Source organism: Microplitis demolitor, chromosome 8 (assembly GCF_026212275.2).
Source record: "Microplitis demolitor isolate Queensland-Clemson2020A chromosome 8, iyMicDemo2.1a, whole genome shotgun sequence".
Lineage (NCBI taxonomy): Eukaryota > Metazoa > Arthropoda > Insecta > Hymenoptera > Braconidae > Microplitis > Microplitis demolitor.
Genome location: NC_068552.1, coordinates 8,886,161 through 8,907,191, shown reverse-complemented (window position 1 = coordinate 8,907,191; position 21,031 = coordinate 8,886,161). Strand labels below are relative to the sequence as shown.

At 32.2% G+C, this 21,031-nt stretch overlaps 1 protein-coding gene across 1 annotated transcript in view; it reads right to left on the bottom strand.

Moving 5' to 3' along the window:
• Positions 1 to 21,031, bottom strand: part of LOC103578709 (sodium leak channel NALCN) — a 412,027-nt gene that overhangs the window by 244,421 nt on the left and 146,575 nt on the right. Inside the window, exons 15-18 of the mRNA XM_053741341.1 lie at positions 8,964 to 9,143; positions 8,618 to 8,870; positions 8,368 to 8,535; positions 8,061 to 8,269 (exon numbers count right to left, since the gene is read on the bottom strand). Coding sequence (XP_053597316.1) covers positions 8,061 to 8,269; positions 8,368 to 8,535; positions 8,618 to 8,870; positions 8,964 to 9,143 — 810 coding nt within the window. The remainder of the gene's footprint in view (positions 1 to 8,060; positions 8,270 to 8,367; positions 8,536 to 8,617; positions 8,871 to 8,963; positions 9,144 to 21,031) is intronic.

The following is a 21,031-nucleotide window of genomic DNA, read 5'->3' as shown; positions in this document are numbered from 1 at the left end:
TTCGCACACGTGCTCTCTCATACTCAGCGCGCATGCGCTACCACCGCGCACGGACCGCTGTCTCCATCGGCGAAATGGCGGAATGCCCGCGCAACGACTTAAATTTAAACGTAAAATTAAAGATTTAACTTACAACTAAATAAAATTTAAATAATTTGAATCGTTACGTGACAAGTTATAATGAAAATCATAGATGAATGTTTTAGCTAAATCAAGTATACTAAATGCAATATATATGGGCTTTATAAAATGTACATGAACGTTTTTTAATTCAATTATAACAATGTCTTCGCCAAAAACAGTTAAACTATGAAAGTTGGGTTTAGAAATTAGAGATTTTGCATCAAACCGTACATGACTATTCTGTAACTACTCTAATTTCATCATGTTTTCTAACATTTTCCATTGTTTTCCCAAATACAGCATTCTTCAAAAGCTTAAAAAAGTTTTTCTCAAATTCATTCTTCGCATTTTTACAGCAATCAGTATTTTTATCAATGTATGGTTGTAACCAAGCTGATTGTTCGAAGCCTAGAATACGATGAACTCTTACGAGCATCATACCTAACTGAAGACACTGCTGTAAATTTTTATAATGAATAACATATCTTTCTTTTGAATATAAAGTAGTAATTAATTTAGATTGCTTTCGGTTTGGTGGTACAAAATGCTCAGGACATAATGGTAGATCTTTATGCAGTTCATGAAGTTCTATCGGATATTCTAAATCTACCTCTAGTAAGACCTTCTGATTCGTTTGAATTAAAAATAATATCTATATTATCTACAGTTATATCTTCAACCCATTTAAATGACTTACACGGTAAGGGCATACTCATTGCAGTTCCATATAAAGTATTCACATCAAAATACATTAAATAAGATTCAGGTTTATTTGGATTAAAGTCATCATCCATGAATCGATTCTTAGCCACAGCATGACGATTAGTACACTGTGGCAAACCACCTCTTATACCTTTTTCTATAAATAATACCATTCCAGCATCATAGTAATAAATGGGATCTAAATTATACGTATTATAACAACTACGTCGAAAATTTTCAAAAATATCAGCTAATAATAAGACATCGGTTTTTAAATACAAATCAGAATATTCACCGAGTGTTTTAATATTAAATTTACTCCAAACTAATTTTGCATGATCATAATCTTTATCAGATATAGTATTATCATTCAGTTTAGAATAAAAAAATGATTTTTTAGGTATTTTATTTTCATTTTACTTTACTTTCATATTTAATACTCACTTTACTTTCATATTTCATACTTTAATTTCATATTGCTACTTATCATCTTGATATTATCTGGAGAAAATCTTGGGAGCTGTGTTACATCCCATCCATTTGGAAATTGTTTGATGGAGTTCAGGAAGGAAGTTTTAGAATTAACTGTGGAGTCCTGGGAATCCAGTTGCTTAAACTTTGAAGGATGTGGAGTTGGGCTGACCTGGATGCCAAGCAAGCCAAGATGGCCGAATCCAGAGACGTAGGATGCTTCGACTTACAAATAAATTTATAATTTATACTCCGGTAGTACTGAGAATCATCATCATTATTATACTAAATTGATTGAAATTAAATATGTAGAATATTGCAAATTAAATTGTCTCAATTGGTGAACAAATTGAAATTAAAAGTTATCAGTAACACATTAACGCCAAAGACAGAAAATTTTGTACAGTAAAATAATCAGTGAGAAAATTGTAAAGTCGTGTTCGAGTTCCTGAGTCGCCATTTTGGGCGTTATTTCCAGTCAACAAATTTTATATTATATTTGAGTGAGTTAAATTCTTATTCGTTCTTGTTGTCTGGGTAAAACTGGTTAAATAAAAACTGGTATTTATTTTTATATATATCACCTATACAAGTCTTCTATTTGATAAGAATCTCATACTCTCAAGACTTCTAATTATATCCTTGTGACCAAGATCGGGTATTCCCCGCCCTGTAGAAGAGCTAGTCCACGTGACGTGATCTGATTCAAAACTAAGATCGATCACCTCCAAAAAACGGTTCGAAAGATCAATTTGAAAATTGACAGGGTTATCAGGGGTACATTAAGCTAAAAAGTCCCTGGCAACATTGTTCTTTTGATCAATATTTACAGAGTAGCGGTTAATTTACTCAGAAACCAAAAAAAGTCATTTTTTGTACTTACTTCTAATAGATGTTAAAAATAAAGATTTTTTTTTTTTTTTTTTTTTTTTTTTTTTCAAAAAATCATGAGAAGGTCTTGTAGGTAATTTATTCAAGTTTTAAACGTTGCCCTCAAATTTATTGTGCGATTATTGGTACCTCAAATATCGATAATCAAAGCCAAAAGGATAATTTTCTGTTTAAAGGCTGATATCTCTGCGACAAATCGTCCTTTGAGGTTGAAAAAAGCTAAATTGCAGGTGAATAAATTGGCTGAACGACCTATGTATTGGTTTAGTTTGAAAATTTTTTTTGCAGCCCGTAGACTCTCTCAAAAAAAAAAAAAAAAATTTGGAAAATCCAAAAGTGTACGACTCATAATCCTCATTTATTATGAAGTAATAAAATTAAAACATGAAAAATAGTAATAAAAAAATAGTTGGAAGCAGGAGTAAATTTAAAATATATACAACTTTCTTTCATTAATTTTTTTTTTTTTAAATTATATCGGTATTTTTTTTATAATTATAAGAAAACTTAATGAAAATATCTCGGTTAATAACAAAAAATATATGTAAATAAAAAGAAAGAATTAAATTGAAAAAATGCAAGCTTACCTATTAGCAATAATACAAAAAAACAGCTGTACTGGGACGGTTATTTGCGAGCGCCTCTGGTGGAATAAATGTATGCACTATATATAGATATATCACCATCCATGTTAATTTTACATAGATATATATATATATATAGATAAAGTTATACAGCCTTTTATATTTTTTTATTAGTTGTAATTAAACGACACTGAATTACCGAGCCATTTGCAATAGGGAACCCACAAATCTTTCAAAGAATTTAAAAAAAAAAAATTTGATCTAATTACTGGATTTTTTCGCAAGTTATCGCGTCTACGGGTTTCATACTTGACGGGCAGGAATTTTTTTTTTAATATTTTGTTGTTTTTTCCGTTTTTATTGAACTATTAAAATTTTTGAAAAGTATGGAATTAATCGCCATTAAATTATCTTCAAAATGGTATGCAACATATCTTAATTCCGTAAACTAACAAAGGTATAGTAATTGAAATAGTTGCCGAAGTGAGGCGAAAAAAATTTTTCGGTCGTAAAGTAATCTCTGATGCTTCGCATCATGAGTCGTGCAAAATTTGGAAAATTTTTGTCTCACGGTATTTCTCATGTTTGTGCAATAGCTGAAGCACTAAAAAAATTTTGATTAAAATGCGCCGAAGCTAGAGATTTCAAGCTATAAAACGTTTTTTTTTTATTTCGATACGATTATTTTTCATGAAGTTACAGTGTTGCAAAAATCACAAAAAATTTTCAAAAATTTTTCTATTCTTTTAATTCATGGCATGAGTGTATCTAATGAGAATTTCTGAGCGAATATTAAGTTGTGTCGGTGGAATCATAATATTTTTTGAAATAATTTAGATATGATCGAATAATGTAAGATTATTCGGAATAACTGCCCTCGCGGTTTTGAATCACCCTGGAAACACGGTGGAATCACGGTGGATCCACAGCGGTTACACGGTGGGTTTTTTATCATGTTATCACCATGATTCCACGGTGGTTACACGGTGTACCCACCGTGATTCCACGTACACCAGGTAATCACCGTGGAATCTCGGTGAATGCATCGTGTAACACAGTGATAAAATGGCACAAACCCACCCTGTAACCACCCTGGATCCACCATGATTCCACCGTGTTTCCACTCCCAGGGTATTTCCAGGGTGATTCAAAACCGCGAGGGTGATTTTACAATGATTTATAAAATTTTATAAAGTCTATAAAATTTTTTAATTTACCGCTTTCATAAATGTTATAAAGTATTCAAATTTTTTGCAAATCCCTTAGAAATACATTAACAAGACCAAAAGTAGAATGACACCAAACAAATTTTGAAGTTTCAACAATGAATTAAGCTATAAAAAACTAAGATATAAAATTAAATAAATTTCAACTTCTGATTTTTTTTTAATTTACCGAAAGAAGTCATTATCACCCCCCTGTTAGTGGTGATATCACTAATGGTCTCTTAACTCTATAAACAATAATATAATTTACTACAATATTAATAACAGATTCAATCGTTTATTGAAATCTGTAATTTTCTTAAGTTCATTTGAATTCAAATAAATACAATTAACTCCTCTTGTCAAGTGTGTAATACAGCACTGTGGATAACAGCTCAGACTTCAGACTAGAAGGGCCAGGGTTAGAGTCTATGAGTCAGCGAGATGTTTTTTTTTTTTCCTGACAATTAATGCATATATTACTTAAAAAGTTATATATAATTATATATAAAATTTTTTTCCGGGATATATGTTACACATTTTGAATTAGATATGAAGATTAATTATGTTGTGTACTTCTGTTCTAAAATGTGTCTTGAACGTACGATATCAATTCTTTAAACACTCTTTAAACTTAATTATTTTAATAAATCTATATTAAAAAGAAAAACAAAAAAACAATTACATATCAATAAAAATATTAAGAACTTCCCCTTCGATCAGAGAACTTATGAGTAAGACACGTATATGTTTAACTCAAAAAAATAAGCAAATAATTTTTATCGTCCCATCGTTATGATTGTGGTGTTATTATTCCTGATTGCATTGTATGCCATTAGTTCTTTATAGCTTATTACGATTGTATCAATTCTATTGCAGAGGAAGTCAATGCCATAGTTATAGGAATAATTTTAACTATAAAAAAAATCGTCGCTTAACTTAAAGTTACGCCCAGCGAAGCGGGCGGGTAACGGCTAGTGCATCTATATATTTTTTAACGAATGGTATTTTTGAATCCTACACAACCAATCACGATAGGTTGTGATAAAATTCCTTGAAAAATCGGCTATGAGGACAGTTAGTTAATGTAACAGGACCTAAGTCCACCTCCACCGACCAGAGGCCGTTTCCTCACCCGTTTCGACACGCGAAGTCGAAAATCGACTAAAGTAAATATTAACCGGAGGTATAATGAAAAATCTTCATTGCGCGTGGTATCTAACGACAGACACCACGAGTCCTACCTCTCTCGGGCCAAACACTGCTCCCATCTCAGGAAATAAAGAGATTCTGGTCACAGTGGGCTTGGAAAGGCCTTTTGTGGCACCAGACTTCCAGCTCTGGTCAACATGCATGCGTAGGATTAGTGGTGGGGCACAAGTTCTTCTCATATCCTTTGTAAAGGGCTTCCTCCACTTCTTTCTTTCGGATTTCCAACAAGCCATTATCCGCTTGTTCATCCTCTGATAGATTTTCTACTTTCCCAAGCAAGTCACGTTCTAATTATTCAAGCCAATTCACAGTAAAAAGGGGCTCAGGGGTGACTATAAGGACTAATACAACAGCTACATTATTGAAAAATCTACTTAAGGTAGTTCACTCGCGACATGCGTAGCCAAAAGTATAGCGTTATCGTAACTACAAAAAGTTAGAGATACTCAGTGCCAGAATATTTTATTTTTATGAGAGACTGTATCCAATATATTTTGGTATTGAATATACAGATACACACCAATACAATCATACTGATGAGTATGGAAAATGTGGAAACGCTGCAAACATTTATATTGAATAGTCTGTAGATTAAACGTATAGGTAGCAATCTTTATATAGTGTGAGGTTAATTAATATGTAGTTTGTTATTGTTGACAATTACAAATTTTGGATAAAATGAATTTTTGTGCATATTTTCATAATTTTTTTTTCTAACTTACAAGAAAATCCCACATAAAAAGAATAAAATTGTCTGATGTCTACTACTTTCGATATCATAATTTTAAAAAATTCTAAAGCTATCAGGAAAACTATCATTAATATAAGTTAATACCAAAAAATATTTTGTTTGTTTGTTTAATATCATGGAGTAAATGTTTAACATTCATAAAAATTATTTCGAAAAATTTTCCAAAAATTTTTTAACCTCCAATACTTTCATGTTCAAAAATTAACCTAACTGAATGACATTTGAATTCCCGCGGTTTAAGTATGACAAATGCAACGTTGCCGAGTTGTGATTACTGTACCCCACCACATATCAAGTATTTTAAAAATCAACATTTTTTAAACAAATCGGTCAAGAAGTTCAGAGTTTTTCTCAAAAAATTTTTAATTTTTTCATTCAACAGTGAAGAAGTTTTTAAAAAAAATGGTAAGAACCGTTTCCAAGATATTCAAGAAACTAAATGTTTTTTTTTATATTGGGTAGATCTCCAGCATGTTAATTATGCACTTTTTGATTGTTAACATCTCGTCTTACAATCGGTGAAAAAATTTGGTTTTTTTTTTTTTTTTTTTTTTTTTTTCATTGAATATTAGATATTTTTGTTAATCTCATGTTTTAATTTCATCGCATTTCTAGGAAGAGTCGTTTTGCGAGTGAACTACCTTAAAACTAATTTTGACGACGGTTGATCCTGCGCCCAGTATCAAAACTTCCCGCTGCTTTCAAGTTCCTTGAACTCGACATCATTATTGTGAATATATTTTTGAGCTTTTCAAGCTGAGAACGCATAGATTTAGGTGGAACTAAATGTGAGTAATCCTGGTAAAGAGTGGAAAGAGTTTTTAATGGGATCATTACATCTAAATATTAAATATCTGAGAAAGAAAAAATTCAAAGAACATCGATCACTTTAATGTTTTGTTAACGATGAATCTGAACTAACAAACGAATTGCTCACAATTTTGCCTTAATTAAAAGAAACCGTAAAGTTAAAGATCTGGTTTAATTTTTAAACCATTTTGTACATTATATTCTGACGCATCTGGGGAAAAGTGTTAGTTGTGAAAGTTTTGTCATCAATATCTTCCGCATGGATAAACTAATTTTGATATTCGATACAGCTATCGACAAACTTTATCGAGTTTTAGAGCTGTTATGATTTGGGAATCGATCAGTTCAGTTGTCTTGAAGATATTCGAAAAAAATTGTTTTTAACATTTCTAATTTCAAAGATCGATAATTCGATATGTTTTAAATCAAATAAAAATTTGAAGGAAATTTAATTTAATTTAATTTTAATTTTAATTATATTTGATAGACATGTAGAATTTAATCCAGTTTTGCTCGTACTATTTCTAATTTCGACTATTTTCATACTTGATTTGAATCAAATTTTTTAATCCTGGATATGCTTCTCGTGGTGATTAGAGTTTTTCTTGAAGTACTACAGCTGATTCAACTTTAACATTGATTAATCAAGTCGATTCAGAGATATTTAAAGGAAAAAAAAAAAAAAACCATCTCTCACCATTTCGTTCTTCAGCGGTATTTCTTGAACAAATGAACCGATTGAAGTTATTCTTTCAGCAATTGACACGTTTTTTCTTAGATTTAGAGTAGATATACTTTTTAAATTGACTGGCTTTGTCGTTTAAAAGATATTTAGAAAAATACCGTTTGTTTCTATTTTCCCGTTTCTTTCTACAACGATTTTTTCCAGATGAACCAAACGATTCAGATGGTGTTTGAAGCAATAGATGATGAGATTTTAGAATGATTGACCATATATTGTTTCTGAGAAATTAAAAAAAAAAAACTAGAAGATAAAAGTTGTTTTTTCATATGTTTTAATTTTCTTAGAATATTTAATCGAATGATTCGCAATTCTCAGGAAAATTGACAGCTAACGAGCTTATTCGATTGCTACCAGAATCATTTGAATCAGTTCATTCATTAAAAAGTTATAACAACTTCTCACACACACATTCACACATACACACACACACGCACGCGCGCGTGCGTGCGTAACAACATCGCTCTGAAAATAGTTATGATAGCTACCCAGAACCTCAAATCATTGACGATGGAGAAAATTTCGTTTTTCTTAGCAGGAAGTTGAAAAAATTTCAAAATGAGTCTTACCATACACGTGGTACTAAAATAGATGGATAACTTTCATTTTGTCCAGGTTTGAGTTTCATTTTAGTTACAAAAACACGTCTCATGAAAACTCCAACACAATCTTCACGTCTTAAAATAGTTGGATCATTACATCGAGCTAATCTTCCTCCATATAATTGAACGCCATAACTCGCAAAGACAAACATCAAAAGAATCAAAAGCGTTGATACCTAAATAGCAAGTTATTGAAATATATATTCGAAATAATGATGTTATTATATTTTAAATGATAAGTAATATTAAATCTACAAATAATTGATTAACGTACCAATAAGATTTCTTTAAAGCCTCTGCATAATTCATAAACAACTTTCTTCATGTGTGGGACCAATGTAAATATTCTAAGAGGTCTTACACAGCGTAATATCATTAATAATTGGGCTCCGGAATTAGGTGGTACGTTTTTTGGCATCCAGCATAAAAATACTAAACTAACCTAATACAATTAGAATTTAGATTAATTATTGTATTGTAAAGATATTGAAATTACTCTTGAAAAAATTAAAATATATATTTACTACGTAGATAAAAACATCAAGCACAGATGCAACATCTTTAATATAAGCTTTCGGTGTAAAAAATAGACCATCTGCCAATATTTTCAATGCCAATTCAATACTCATGAATATAACAAATCCATATTCTGCAACTTGCAATGCTGGTATTTCCATAACTCGATATTTTGGTGTTTCAAACATCATTGAAATACATGAAAGTGTTGTAGCGCATATCATTACCCAGTCTAAATAAGTTACAAGTCCTAGAAAATTGCTGAAAACATGTTCATACATACATTTTATTATTTATATATTTATTTTGATTTGGAAAAAAGTTACCCATCTTCCATTAAAATTTTGAACTTACTGAAGACTTTTGTATTGCACTTTTCTTTCTTTACCAGTCAAAGGATCTTTCAATCTGGCATCATATCTAGCATAAACAAGTAATTGACAAATTTTACGAAATTTACTTTCCCGAGGAACTGTAAACAATGGAGTGTCAAAGAATGGATGATTTTCTCTTAAGTCATCTTCACGTTGATTTCTATAAGGATATAAAAAAATATAAATAATTATATGTTCTAAGGGCGTGTGAATCGGAACTTCGATTTATTCGTAAATTTTCTGGGAATTCAAAGTATTCATAATGTTCAGTCACGAGCTTAATTTGTTTGACTCGTTTTGGGTATCTTCGCGACGTCCGGGAGCCGAGAACAAGCAACGGACTTCAAGGTCAGAATAGTGCCGGGTAAATCGCTATTTCGACCCGGCATGTACTCTTTCTTGCTCGTGGCCATGTCAAGCCAGTATGAGAGCCCTGTTACTAGCCGGCCAATCGGAGCAATTGGCGGCTAACTACTACTTGTTGGCGCGTTTTTAAGCCAATGAATAAGCTCGCTAGTGCAGCCACGCTGCACTCGTTCGTCGACACCAAGCGTAAATGAAGGAAGAAGACGCTACCATTACGTGCTTTCTAATTCTACATCATACAATTTAACATGTTACCTCGTGCTAACACTGCTTTGATTATTTTTACCTTTGCTTAATATTCTTGAGTTTTGAAACCACTAGTACAGTATTATAATAATCTCGATATCTAGTTCGTATATTAGCGCGACTATTTATTGAGTATATATTTGCTCACGTTGAATTAAATCTAATTTAATTACCGCGTGCCTCACTTTAACCACTACTGACCACGTGTCAATTTTTATACGTGAGATTCATTCTAGTTGTATTCGCTCTGAATCTTGACTTTTTACATTCGCTAAATAAGAATTATTTCCCATAGTTTGAAATGTATATATTGTAAACAAAATGTCTTATTTTTAGATCTTATACTTTGTGTAGTTTTTAGTTATTTAAGTTAACCACACCTACGCTAGCGACACGCGTTTTGGACCCGAGACAAAATATACCCCTGACAAAATATCCTCTGACATAAAATCCAAAACAAAACATCCTTGCGACAACATATACTGTAACGAATGTGAAACTGATGTTTTAAAATATTTGAATAAGTAGAAAACAAACGCCTTATTCTCTTGTTTTATAGATGCGCGAATAAAGTCAGTTAGTCTTAGATTGACAGCATAACAGCATACATCTGTATATCAATAAACTATACCTTTCTTTTACTGCTGTTAATTGTGATGTTCTTATTTCTAACATTCGTGTGTGTAGTGTGAATTATCAAATATAAAATAAAAAGAATATATACATACATATATCTGTCAAAATATCATGACGCGACGGGAAAGGCAAAAACTTGAAACGATCGGATTTTTGATACTATTAAAAGATACAAATAATAATAAATTTAAAAAAAAAAAATAAATAATTCAGTAATCAATTAAACGAGTTCAATGAAAACATTATTCTTAATTTATGTTTTAGTGCATTTGTGAATTTAAATAAATTTCGTAATAAATCAAATCAGTTCGGTGAATATTAAAATGCGCGTAATAATATAAATAATTTCGGCTGTAACGGGGTAAATTCGTATTTACCGCGTTCAAGTAAATTCAAATAAAATCTATTATGCGCACTGTCGGTCATGTGACACTACCACTTCGGGTATTCCAAGTAGGTAGCGACTAGTCGTCCGGAAATGAAATTTTACTTGCTCGACCGTCGACCCCACCTAGAGTTAAGTAGGAGAGAAAAGGACAACTATAGTCAAGAGTGAGCGAGCAATTATAAACGGGGACCGGAACGAGAATCGGGCATTAACCATCGGGACGTCCGAACAGAGAGGTGGAGAGACAAAGTGACGAGACAACCGACGCCATAACAGACACCGTTAGTTTAATTAAACAGGTAATTAATTAATTATTAGCTTGAGTTTATTGTGGAACCAAGCGATGAAAATCTCGATTATTAATAACAAATACCAGGCAGTTAGCCGGTATTTTCTATAAAAACATTACTGATTGCGTCTGATTGTAACAGGTTGAAGGAGAGTAAGGAGAGAGAGAGAGAGAGAGAGAGGAGAGTAAAAACAGAGAGAGAGACGGAACCAAAATTTAGACCAAACATTTACAAGGACAAAATTAATCGGAAAAACCCGGACAGAGACACGACGAAAAAGATCTGGAAAGTTTAACCGGAGAGGTATTTATATAATTTATTCCAGGCGGGAAGCCGGAAAATTTTATTAAATACTTGGCATACGTTAAGATCGTCGCGTCTAAAGAAAATTCTCGCGAATTAAATTAATTGCATAAAGAAAATTAATAAATTAAATGCGGACATAACTATAAAATTTTAGTAATTAATTAACTTCAGGCAGGTAGCCGGAGCCATTGCGTATAAAATATTTCCAGGCAGGTAGCCGGAATTGTTCTAGAAGTTTCCAGGTGGGTCGAGTGACGCGCGCACCGGAACCGTCGAATCTAGTCATAGACGCTAGTCAATTATTAATTACTTATAAATAAAATTTAATAAAATTAATGAAAGAAATAAAATCAATTAAAATTGTCTCGGAAAGATAAGAAAAGTCCGTGGTCGAAGTCGTCGTGAAATTAAATAGGAGAATTTACGTAATTAAAGAAATTATAATTAATTAAGAAAAAAGGCGTAAATAATATAAGAATAATTATCGTGGTGATAAAAGTACCTGAAGAAACGTGTTATAAAATTACTTAGTGAAGGTTGTGATATTAAAATAAGTGATAAGAAATTGAAAAGAAATAATACTCAATAAAATAGGAAAGGAGAATCAATTAATAAATTAATTAATAATTATATAATTCTTTAAATTAATTAAATTATTAATTGCGGGAAAATTAATTTAAATTAAGTGTGTGTAAAATAAGTCCAGGGGACCGAGTGAGTGTGTAAGTGAAATGGGTGAGAAATTAAGGGAAAATATTAGTAATTAAGTATCGCGAAGGTTAAGCGATTTTTAATCAGAGAGTGTGTGAGTGTGTGGTAATGCCAAAGGTAGTTGGCTGTTTCAGTGAAATATTAGTAATTAAGTATCGCGAAGGTTAAGCGATTTTTAACTTTTGTATGTGTGAGTGTGTAGAAACGCCAAAGGTAGTTGGCTGATTTTTGATAAAATTATTGCGGGTAAATAAATAAAAGGTTATAAGGTTTAATGAAGTTATAAAGGTTATAAGGTTTAATGATGTTATGAAGGTTATAAGGTAAATTAAGGTCATAAGGTTATAAGGTTTAATGTTATAAAGGTTATAAGGTTTAATGTCATAAGGTTTATAAGGTTTAATTTAATAAGGTTTATATAAGAAGTTATAAGGGTTATAAAAGGTATAAAATATACGGTTTATATAAAAAGTCATAAGTGAAGAAATTATAAAGGTCAATTAGGTCATAGTAGTATAAAAGGTTTAACTTGTGAATTGAAATAGTAAATTATTTATAAGTTATCCTTCCTCATCCTTCTCTTACAATTAAATAAAATTACATCGACCCTGAAGATTTAAGATCCGGTTCTGGGAGGCTGTTATCACTTCCAGTGGCGCCCTTAAAAAGGTAATTTAAGGACGACCAGAGTAACAGCATAGCCCTGTTATACGGTGATGAATTAAAAAAGTTCTGTGGATATGTGTTATAGTATTAAAGTTTGTGCAGTAATATAAATAATTCGATGATGAATGAAATAAGTTATGTGGATATGTTTTGTAATATAGATTTTAAGTGTGTGTGATAATTTAAATGAATTCAGTGATTAATTAATTAAGTTTTGAAAAAGTATTTTTTTTTTCCCTAATGGGTGTCAAAGTGCGGATTGGAATTTACTTGTGTGATATACTACATATAAAAAAAAAGAAATTCGTAATTAATAAATTAGTATTGTAAAAATATTTTTATTAATTGCTGTTAAAGTGTGAGTATGCGTAATTACGTGTGTGATAAAAATATAAAATAATAGTGATCGAAACATCAAACGCCGAATATTGTTATTTGTCTGAACGACTTACTGAAGACTGGTATAGTCTTTAGAAGAAGTCTGGCAGTGGACCCTGAAAAGCCACAATGTAGACGTTGCTGAAGAGTTCCCAAGATTCTGAAAGATGTCTGGCAGAGGGCTTTGAACGATCTCAGTGGTAACGTTATTTGAGGGATTCCCGGGATTCTATTAGGACCGGGAATGTTCTAAGTTCGAGTATTAGCTGAGGGAAGTCTGTCTAAAGGCTCTGAACGATTGGTCGTTGTAAGGGGTTCCCGAGATTCCTGGACCTTTGATGAGAAACTGGATATTTCTTTTTGCTTTAGTGAGCTCAGCTCAAATCAAAAGTTTAAATTCTTAGGACTTATCATTAGTCAACAGTATCCTGACTGGAACTTTGTGATCCATCCGGGATTGATATAGTCAGCATTTTTCTTAAGTAGTGTACGACTTTTGGAAGATAGGTGGATACCCCGGAGAGTTCCGAGGAACTTTCAGGGGGAAAAATTTTAATTCGTTGCAACGTTTATTTTTCAGTAATCATTGATGTGTTAGCATCCAATATTTGATCTTTCTGGATATAAGCATCTATAATTATATCTGCTCAGATCTAATCATATATAAGCAAATATAGAGATGTGTTAAGATTGATATCCAAGTAGATATACGCATATCCAAGCATATATAAGTATATCTGCTGAGATGAAACTATATATAAGCAGATATAAACATTGATATCCATGCAGATATGCTTATATCCAAGCATATACAAGTATATATAGTTATATCTGCTCAGATCCAACTATATACGAGCAGATATAAAGATTTATTTCCAAGCAGATATATTTATATCCAAGCATATATAAGTACATAGAGTTATATCTGCTCAGACCCAACTGTATGTATGTGGGTATATAGATGCAAAAATAATTTATATTTAAGCAGATATACGTATATCCAAGAAATTATGACTGTATCCTAAAATGTGTGTCTATATGTAGCCATATTTACATTAAATACAGAGTTTTTTTTCTCTAATTATACCCGAATATCTGAGTTATATACGAAAATTAAAAGTTTTTATTTTCCTTACTGATTGTGATATATATGTTATTTAAATCATTTACTTGATACTGTAATGAACAAATAAAATAAATCAGTTTGATCAATGTTTCTGAAGTATTCATCTATTTTTTTTAACCTAAATATCAATTGACTTTTGATATGTGTTATACATAGGTTTATCAAAAGAATTAAAAGGTAATAGCAATAAGATCCAAGAGGTGAGTAGGTAATGTTTTTAGAATGGTCTAAAGTGTAATAAGGTACCCGCGGGTAATAAGGCCTAAGTGACAGAAATAATATTTAAAATAACCGTCTCCGCTAAAATCTACTCTAGTAGAAGGGTCTTGCATAGAGTTGTTACGACAAGTTTATTGAGTCCCGATACCACGTTCCTTGTCTTCTATATTTCATCATCCGTCATATGATGTCGTAGTACAGAAGAAATCTTAAAAAACAATCTAATCTTCTGATTCTTAAAATGAATACCGATAGTTTTAAGTGCTATTAAGCAAAACAATCTAATATTCTGTCTATAAAAAAGTATTGGTATTTCTAATACCAATTTTATTAAGTATAATTAAACTATTCCAGTTTGTTTAACCCGTAGGCCTTATTACCCTACCGTAGTAAAATAAGGCCTATTCGTATGGTTTTTATAAAAGTTTAATTTATTGTTTGTTTGTAGTATAAATTACCAATACTTCATTATATATTATGGCTAATATATTGAAATAAAGATGAATGATACATTTCGATAATTAAATACAATATTTTCGATTCTATTCAAAATTTCCCTTAGCTGGGCCTTATTATCCGCCAGTACCTAATATTTATACATGCATTCATTAAAATGTAGTGAAACTTCTTTAGATATATGTACTTAAAACTATGTAGATTTCTTTAAAGATTGACATTTACGTAGATCTGCTTGGATACACATATATTCGTGGATATAGTGAGATCACTTTGGATATTTTGAAGTCTGTTTGGATATACTTAGATATAGTGAGATCTCTTTGGATATTGTCAGATCTGTTTAGATCCGCTTGGATCGCGCCAAAATTTGGATTCAAGCATATTTGACTGTTTGGATCTAATCATATATGCTTGGATCTAAACTTTTTTTATCAGGCATATAAGATCGAAAATTATTGAATTGATCATAATGAAAGTTTATAAATTAACAACTGACAAATAATAAGATGTAACGATGAAATATGTTTAAGTATAAAATTTAATGAAATGTTGGAGATGCTCGTTTTGTTTCTTTAATATGTGCAGATAATATTTCCAATTTCATTGGGGAGAGAGAGAAGGAGTCCATTCCTAGTCCTTCAAGGAGGAAAGGAAGGTGTTTCTGTTCCCATCCCGTACTTGTTCCCATTTCCATTGAAGATCAATTATTTAAAAGGACGGTTACTTTTTCAATTTTATTTATTTCAATTCGTTGAGTAGGAAACTAGAGTCACGCGTATCGATTAACTTCTTAGCAGAATATTTTATTTTTTTTATCCATTCTTAGCTTAATTAAATTATAGACTATTTTATTATTTTTTTTATTATCATTACGTTAGTCTGAAGGGTGGTTTTTGGGCTATGGTGTTTTTTTCCCTTTAGGTTGATAAACAGGGTGTGTTGCGACCATAGCGGAATCGAATCAAAATTGTAAATGATTTTAATTTCAATTGAGTTTGATTCTTCCAACACAATTTTCATCGGGACGATAATTTTATTGAGAAGAAGGTAGTGTAACGAATGTGAAACTGATGTTTTAAAATATTTGAATTAAAAAACAAATGCCTTCTTCTCTTGTTTTATAGATGCGCGACTAAAGTCAGTCAGTCTTATATTGACAGCATAACAGCATACATCTGTATATCAATAAACTATATCTCTCTTTGCCTTTCTTTTACTGCTGTTAATTGTGGTGTTCTTATTTCTAATATCAGTGTGTTATTATTGTCGTTCGTAAGTAATATTAAGTTAAGATACTAGTTGCTACAATACCCACGACAAAATACACCCAGATAAAACACACCCAAAAAAAATATCTCCGTGACGAAATACTATTGCATTTTTTGGAGAATTCCTTTGTCATTTAACATTTTTTAACTTGAGATAAAAAACCTAGTATTTGATCAGGGAACTAGTACCCGATCACTACATGTATTTGTATAGCTATATTTAGTAAATATGTATATTTAGTATTAGTAGTAGATCTATATTCAGTACATATAGATCTACAAATACATGAGTGATCAGGTACTAGTTCCCTGATCGGGTATTGGGTCTTTTTTCTTAAACTAGTTATTTCAATGACAAGAATTTTCCAAAAAGTATTGGTCTTATTTTCTTTGAAAATAGTTCAGTAGTATTGATAGTGTATGGGTTTATATATTTAATAATTACACACACACACACATATTACCTGTGAAAAAAGGGCATATTGCTACACATATCTTATAAAGTATATTATGACCATATATAGGGGAGGAAGAGTTAAAACATAGTAGGGTAAGGAGAAAAATGGGGTACCCCAAAAATTTTATAAGAAAAGCTTATTTTTTGAAATGTGTTTTGAACATTTCAAAATCGCTTTTGTAAATATAATTGTAATTATGCTAAAATCATTAAGCATGAAAACTTAGAGTTAAGGCTTAGATTTAATAGCCTTTACATAGGTTATAGAAAACTGCTAGTAAAATGTATAGTATAATTTGACTAGTTAACATTATTACGTAGCTGGACGGATATGGACCTCAGTACACTGGTATTGAGGGAATGATTTGAATCGATTATGTCGACTTGATCACTGTTTTGGCTGGTGTAATTACAAATAGATAACAATCTGTGTAGGGGTGATGACTTAGTGAAATTGGTACGTGCTGTAGGAATGTAAAATGGTAGAGGTGTTCTGGGCATACTTACGGGAGCGTGCAGGAGTATCATACCTAAGAATCTTGGACAGTCAATGTGACCCTCAAGCAGATTGATTATAAATAGTACAGCAACGATATTCTTCCCTTCTTCCAGAGTTAACATGTTTAGATCCGCACATAAACTAAAGTAGTCAGCGCTTTGACTTGAATAAGTACCATATTTTTTCCATGATAAGTACTTTAAGAAGCGACGCTGGACCTTTTCTAATTCTTTCATGTTTTTATTATAGGTTAAAGGCCAAACAAGAGCTGCATACTTTAATTTCGGGTGAATTAGTGTTTCATAGAGAACTTTGACTGCATTGTTATTTTTAAATTTTTTAGTTGTCCGAATGACAAACCCTAATGTTTTTAAAGCAGATCTTAATATTGCTGAATAGTGTTCAGTAAAGGTAAGCTTTGAATCAAAGATCACACCCGTCTTTTGTGAATACTGATCTATTTACTAGAACACCGTTGATTTTCTAGGGAAAGTATATAGGTTGTCTCGATTTACCATAGGTAGTAGTATCAAGATTTTTTTGCATATGCCCGCAGTCACTCAGTGATCTAATAGCCAAATAATATTTCGCGTCGTCTGTGAAGAGGTCAACGAAACACGATACTACTTCCCCTATTGGGTTTATAAATATAAGGAAAAGAAGCGGTCCAAGGTTTGAGCCTTGTGGTACTTCGGACGAAGATGAGTTGATTTTGATCAGAATCCTGTGAAAATAAAGGTGTTTTGTCGCTCAGTTAAGTATGATATTAATGAATTTAGCAACCTCACAGGCAGTCCTAAGTTATTCAATGCCTTAATAAGCAAGATAGTATTAACTTTGGTAAATGCCTTTGAAAAATCCGTTTCAATAACATCTACTTGGTGATTTTCAGTGATGGAGTTATAGAGATATTGAGAAAAAGGTAATAAATTAGTCAATGTGGATCTTTCAGTGAAAAGACCATGCTGACTTGTCGAGATAGTTGTATTAAAATACAGTAAGAGCAAATCGTATATGTACATTTTAAAAACTTTCGCAAAGGTTGGTATGATCGAGATAGGTCTGTAGTTTATTACTTTGGATTTATCACCAAATTTATAAATAGGACATACTTTAGCTACCTTTCATTTATTCGGAAAGGTCCCAGTATAAATACACTGAGTTATTACCAATTGAAGTGGATAAGCATAACATTTTGTACAGTCTTTGACGATTGCATAGAGGATGCCAGTAGTACCTGTCGACCACTTGTTTGGCAATTTTTTTATGTACTCCAGTATGTCTAATTCATATGGAAGCTTAAGGTCACCATAGAGTATTGAGGTTAGATCATTAGCAAGTCTATTAGATGTACCAGCTATAGAATTGAATGTATTACTGAAAAAATATGCAAAAAAATTCGCAATTCTTTGTGGGTCTGAGCAGTCACTGTTATTTATTTCGAATTTAGATGGATATTTTACTGCTTATAAAATTCCAGAAGTTCTTAGGGTTTCTAACCATGTTATTTTCTGCTTTTTGTTGATGTTTGTCAAAGGCTGCTTTTATTCTATTTTTTATTGAAGTGCGTTATTACGTTTATTAATACCTTATACTGAAGTTGTATTGTAGGTTGGGGATGTTAGCGAAGTCTTTCACTAATTTTTTCTTTGAGTTTGCAATCATTAATGATATCAGTTGTAAACCAAGTTGGGTAGCTCGATGGACGGTAAGTATCTGTTTTGATTTTGGGTATTGCTTTTTCAAATGTCTGGTCAAGAAGTTCAGAAAATTTGTCACATCTAATATAAGGCGATATGTAGTTAATTAGTAGATCCCAGTTTATTCTATTTAGTTCAGGAATGAGCTTATCTTTGTCATATTTATGGAAATTAAATTTGTTGACTCTGTTTCTTAAGAGATCTGGGGTGTCTTTTAGTTGTAAATTCAATCATGATAGCTAGTGCAGGATGATACTAGTCAAGTTTGACTATAGAATATGAATCTTGCTCAACAATATAGTCTATTGCCGAAAAAACTGAGTCTAAGTTTCACCCATGAGTATTTAGTACTTGATTATACTGATTAAGGTTATTTAATGCACTGAATGAGAGCAAAAGTTTTAGCTGATTTTAGGCTGAAACTATGGTTATGGTAGTAAGCCCGAAAGAGAAGCGAATTGAAGTGCCCAGCCAGTAACAGTGATCCAGTATCCATAACGTCCAGAGTCGAGAGACAATCTCAGAAGTCTGACAGGATCAGGGCATGTAAGTTTGGTGGAATATTGACCACTAAAATATGCGTGACTTTGCCAATACCCATGGTTATACCGAAAATAGCTATTTGTGGGAACTGAATTGTAATATCATCAAGATTTAATAGTTTTACATCAACCATATCATGGCAGAATATGAGTACTCCTCCTCCAGTCTTTCTGAAAGTCTATCGCATGTATAAACACAAAAATTTTATTATTAAATAGCTCTGATGAGTAAATTTGGTGATTAAGCCATGTTTCAGTAAATGTAAATATATCATACTCTTTATTGCTAGTGTTAACTAATACATTACGCAGTTTTGTGTTGAGCCTCCCCGTATATTTTGATAATCAATGATAAAGTTTTTAATTGTTGAATTAAATGTATTTAGATGTTCACTTGTGGAACTGAAGGTTGATGTCAACTCTTGATGATGTTGCAGCAGCCATTCGACATCCCTAGACGAAGATCTGTTTCCCCTTCTGCTTGGCGGCTCTCCAGCTCGGCTTTGATTTTCTTGTGGTCTGCTCGCTGGTACTCTGTACGATACTTGAAAATCAAGATCCTGTGCAATATCGTATCTTGTGCTGTACCCCGTTTTATTTTCATTATATTGTTTATTAGCTGGTCAACAGAAGAGGGGTTGTTTAGTATTACTTTGAGCAGGCGTGGTTTAATCAAGACTGAGGAGTATTTACAAGTACGGAAACATTTACAGTCTGTGGCTGGAATATTGAGAGAAGAGCAAATACTTTTGGCTTCTCCAAGGTCCCCCACGTCTCGTATTGATTGCACTGGAGTATTTGACTCCTCAACATCAAAAATAATTGCATCGTTACGACGTAATAGTCTGTCCTCTACTTCCATAAGTATCTTTGCCTCTTGAATGACTGGGGTACTAGCGAGTGATTTTACTTCATCATTAAAGGCCTGTACAGCCGTCTGATTTACGCTTACTTTGTTTTTGAGGTCAACGACCGTCATTTTAAGATCACTAGTATCATTTTCAACTACAGTTAATCTTTTGGATAGAGCCTTAGTGGTTTTAGTAAAAATATTTTAGAGAGTCACGGCACATATTAATATCTCCTCGTATGTCCTTGTGAAGTGTATCCATCAGTTCACTCATGTCATCGTATGATAGTGTTTTCTCTGGTCCACTGCATCGCTGGAGTCCTCCTGACGACAGGACTGACGTGGTTTTAGCACATGACGGATGATATGCTCCTTGACATTTACAACAGTTGATAACTTCTGTCACAACAGTTTAAGAGCATACCTTACAATCCGTTTGGGGTGTTGTGACGCCTATGGTGCCGTCTCCTTTCTTATTTTCCCGATTAGCCATTACTTATTTTTGTAATTTACGTCATCTAGATATTTGTTTACGTATTAATTTAGATGCTTGTTTACAATATGCGCAGGTACTTGAATTTCTGCACTATCAACTAAGCTATTTTATGAGTTACAGCTAGAGTAGGTGACGCGTACTGATCGTATAATAATCATAGTAATACTTATACTGAGGATCGAAGAGTTTAAGGAATTCAAATATTTGGGATATGTGCTGAGCAAAAATGGTGGAAAGGTGCAGGTGAGATAGCTGAGAGGAAAAGCATACAGAATTATGAAACAGGTTTGGGGGATTGGAGAAAGATGAATGCAAAATTTGCAGAGGAGAAAGAACTCTGGAACATATGATGGAACATGTGGAAGAGGAACTGAGAGGAGAGGTCAAAGAAATGCTGGATGAGAGAGATGTGGATAAAGCGATGGAATGGATACGAAACATAAAA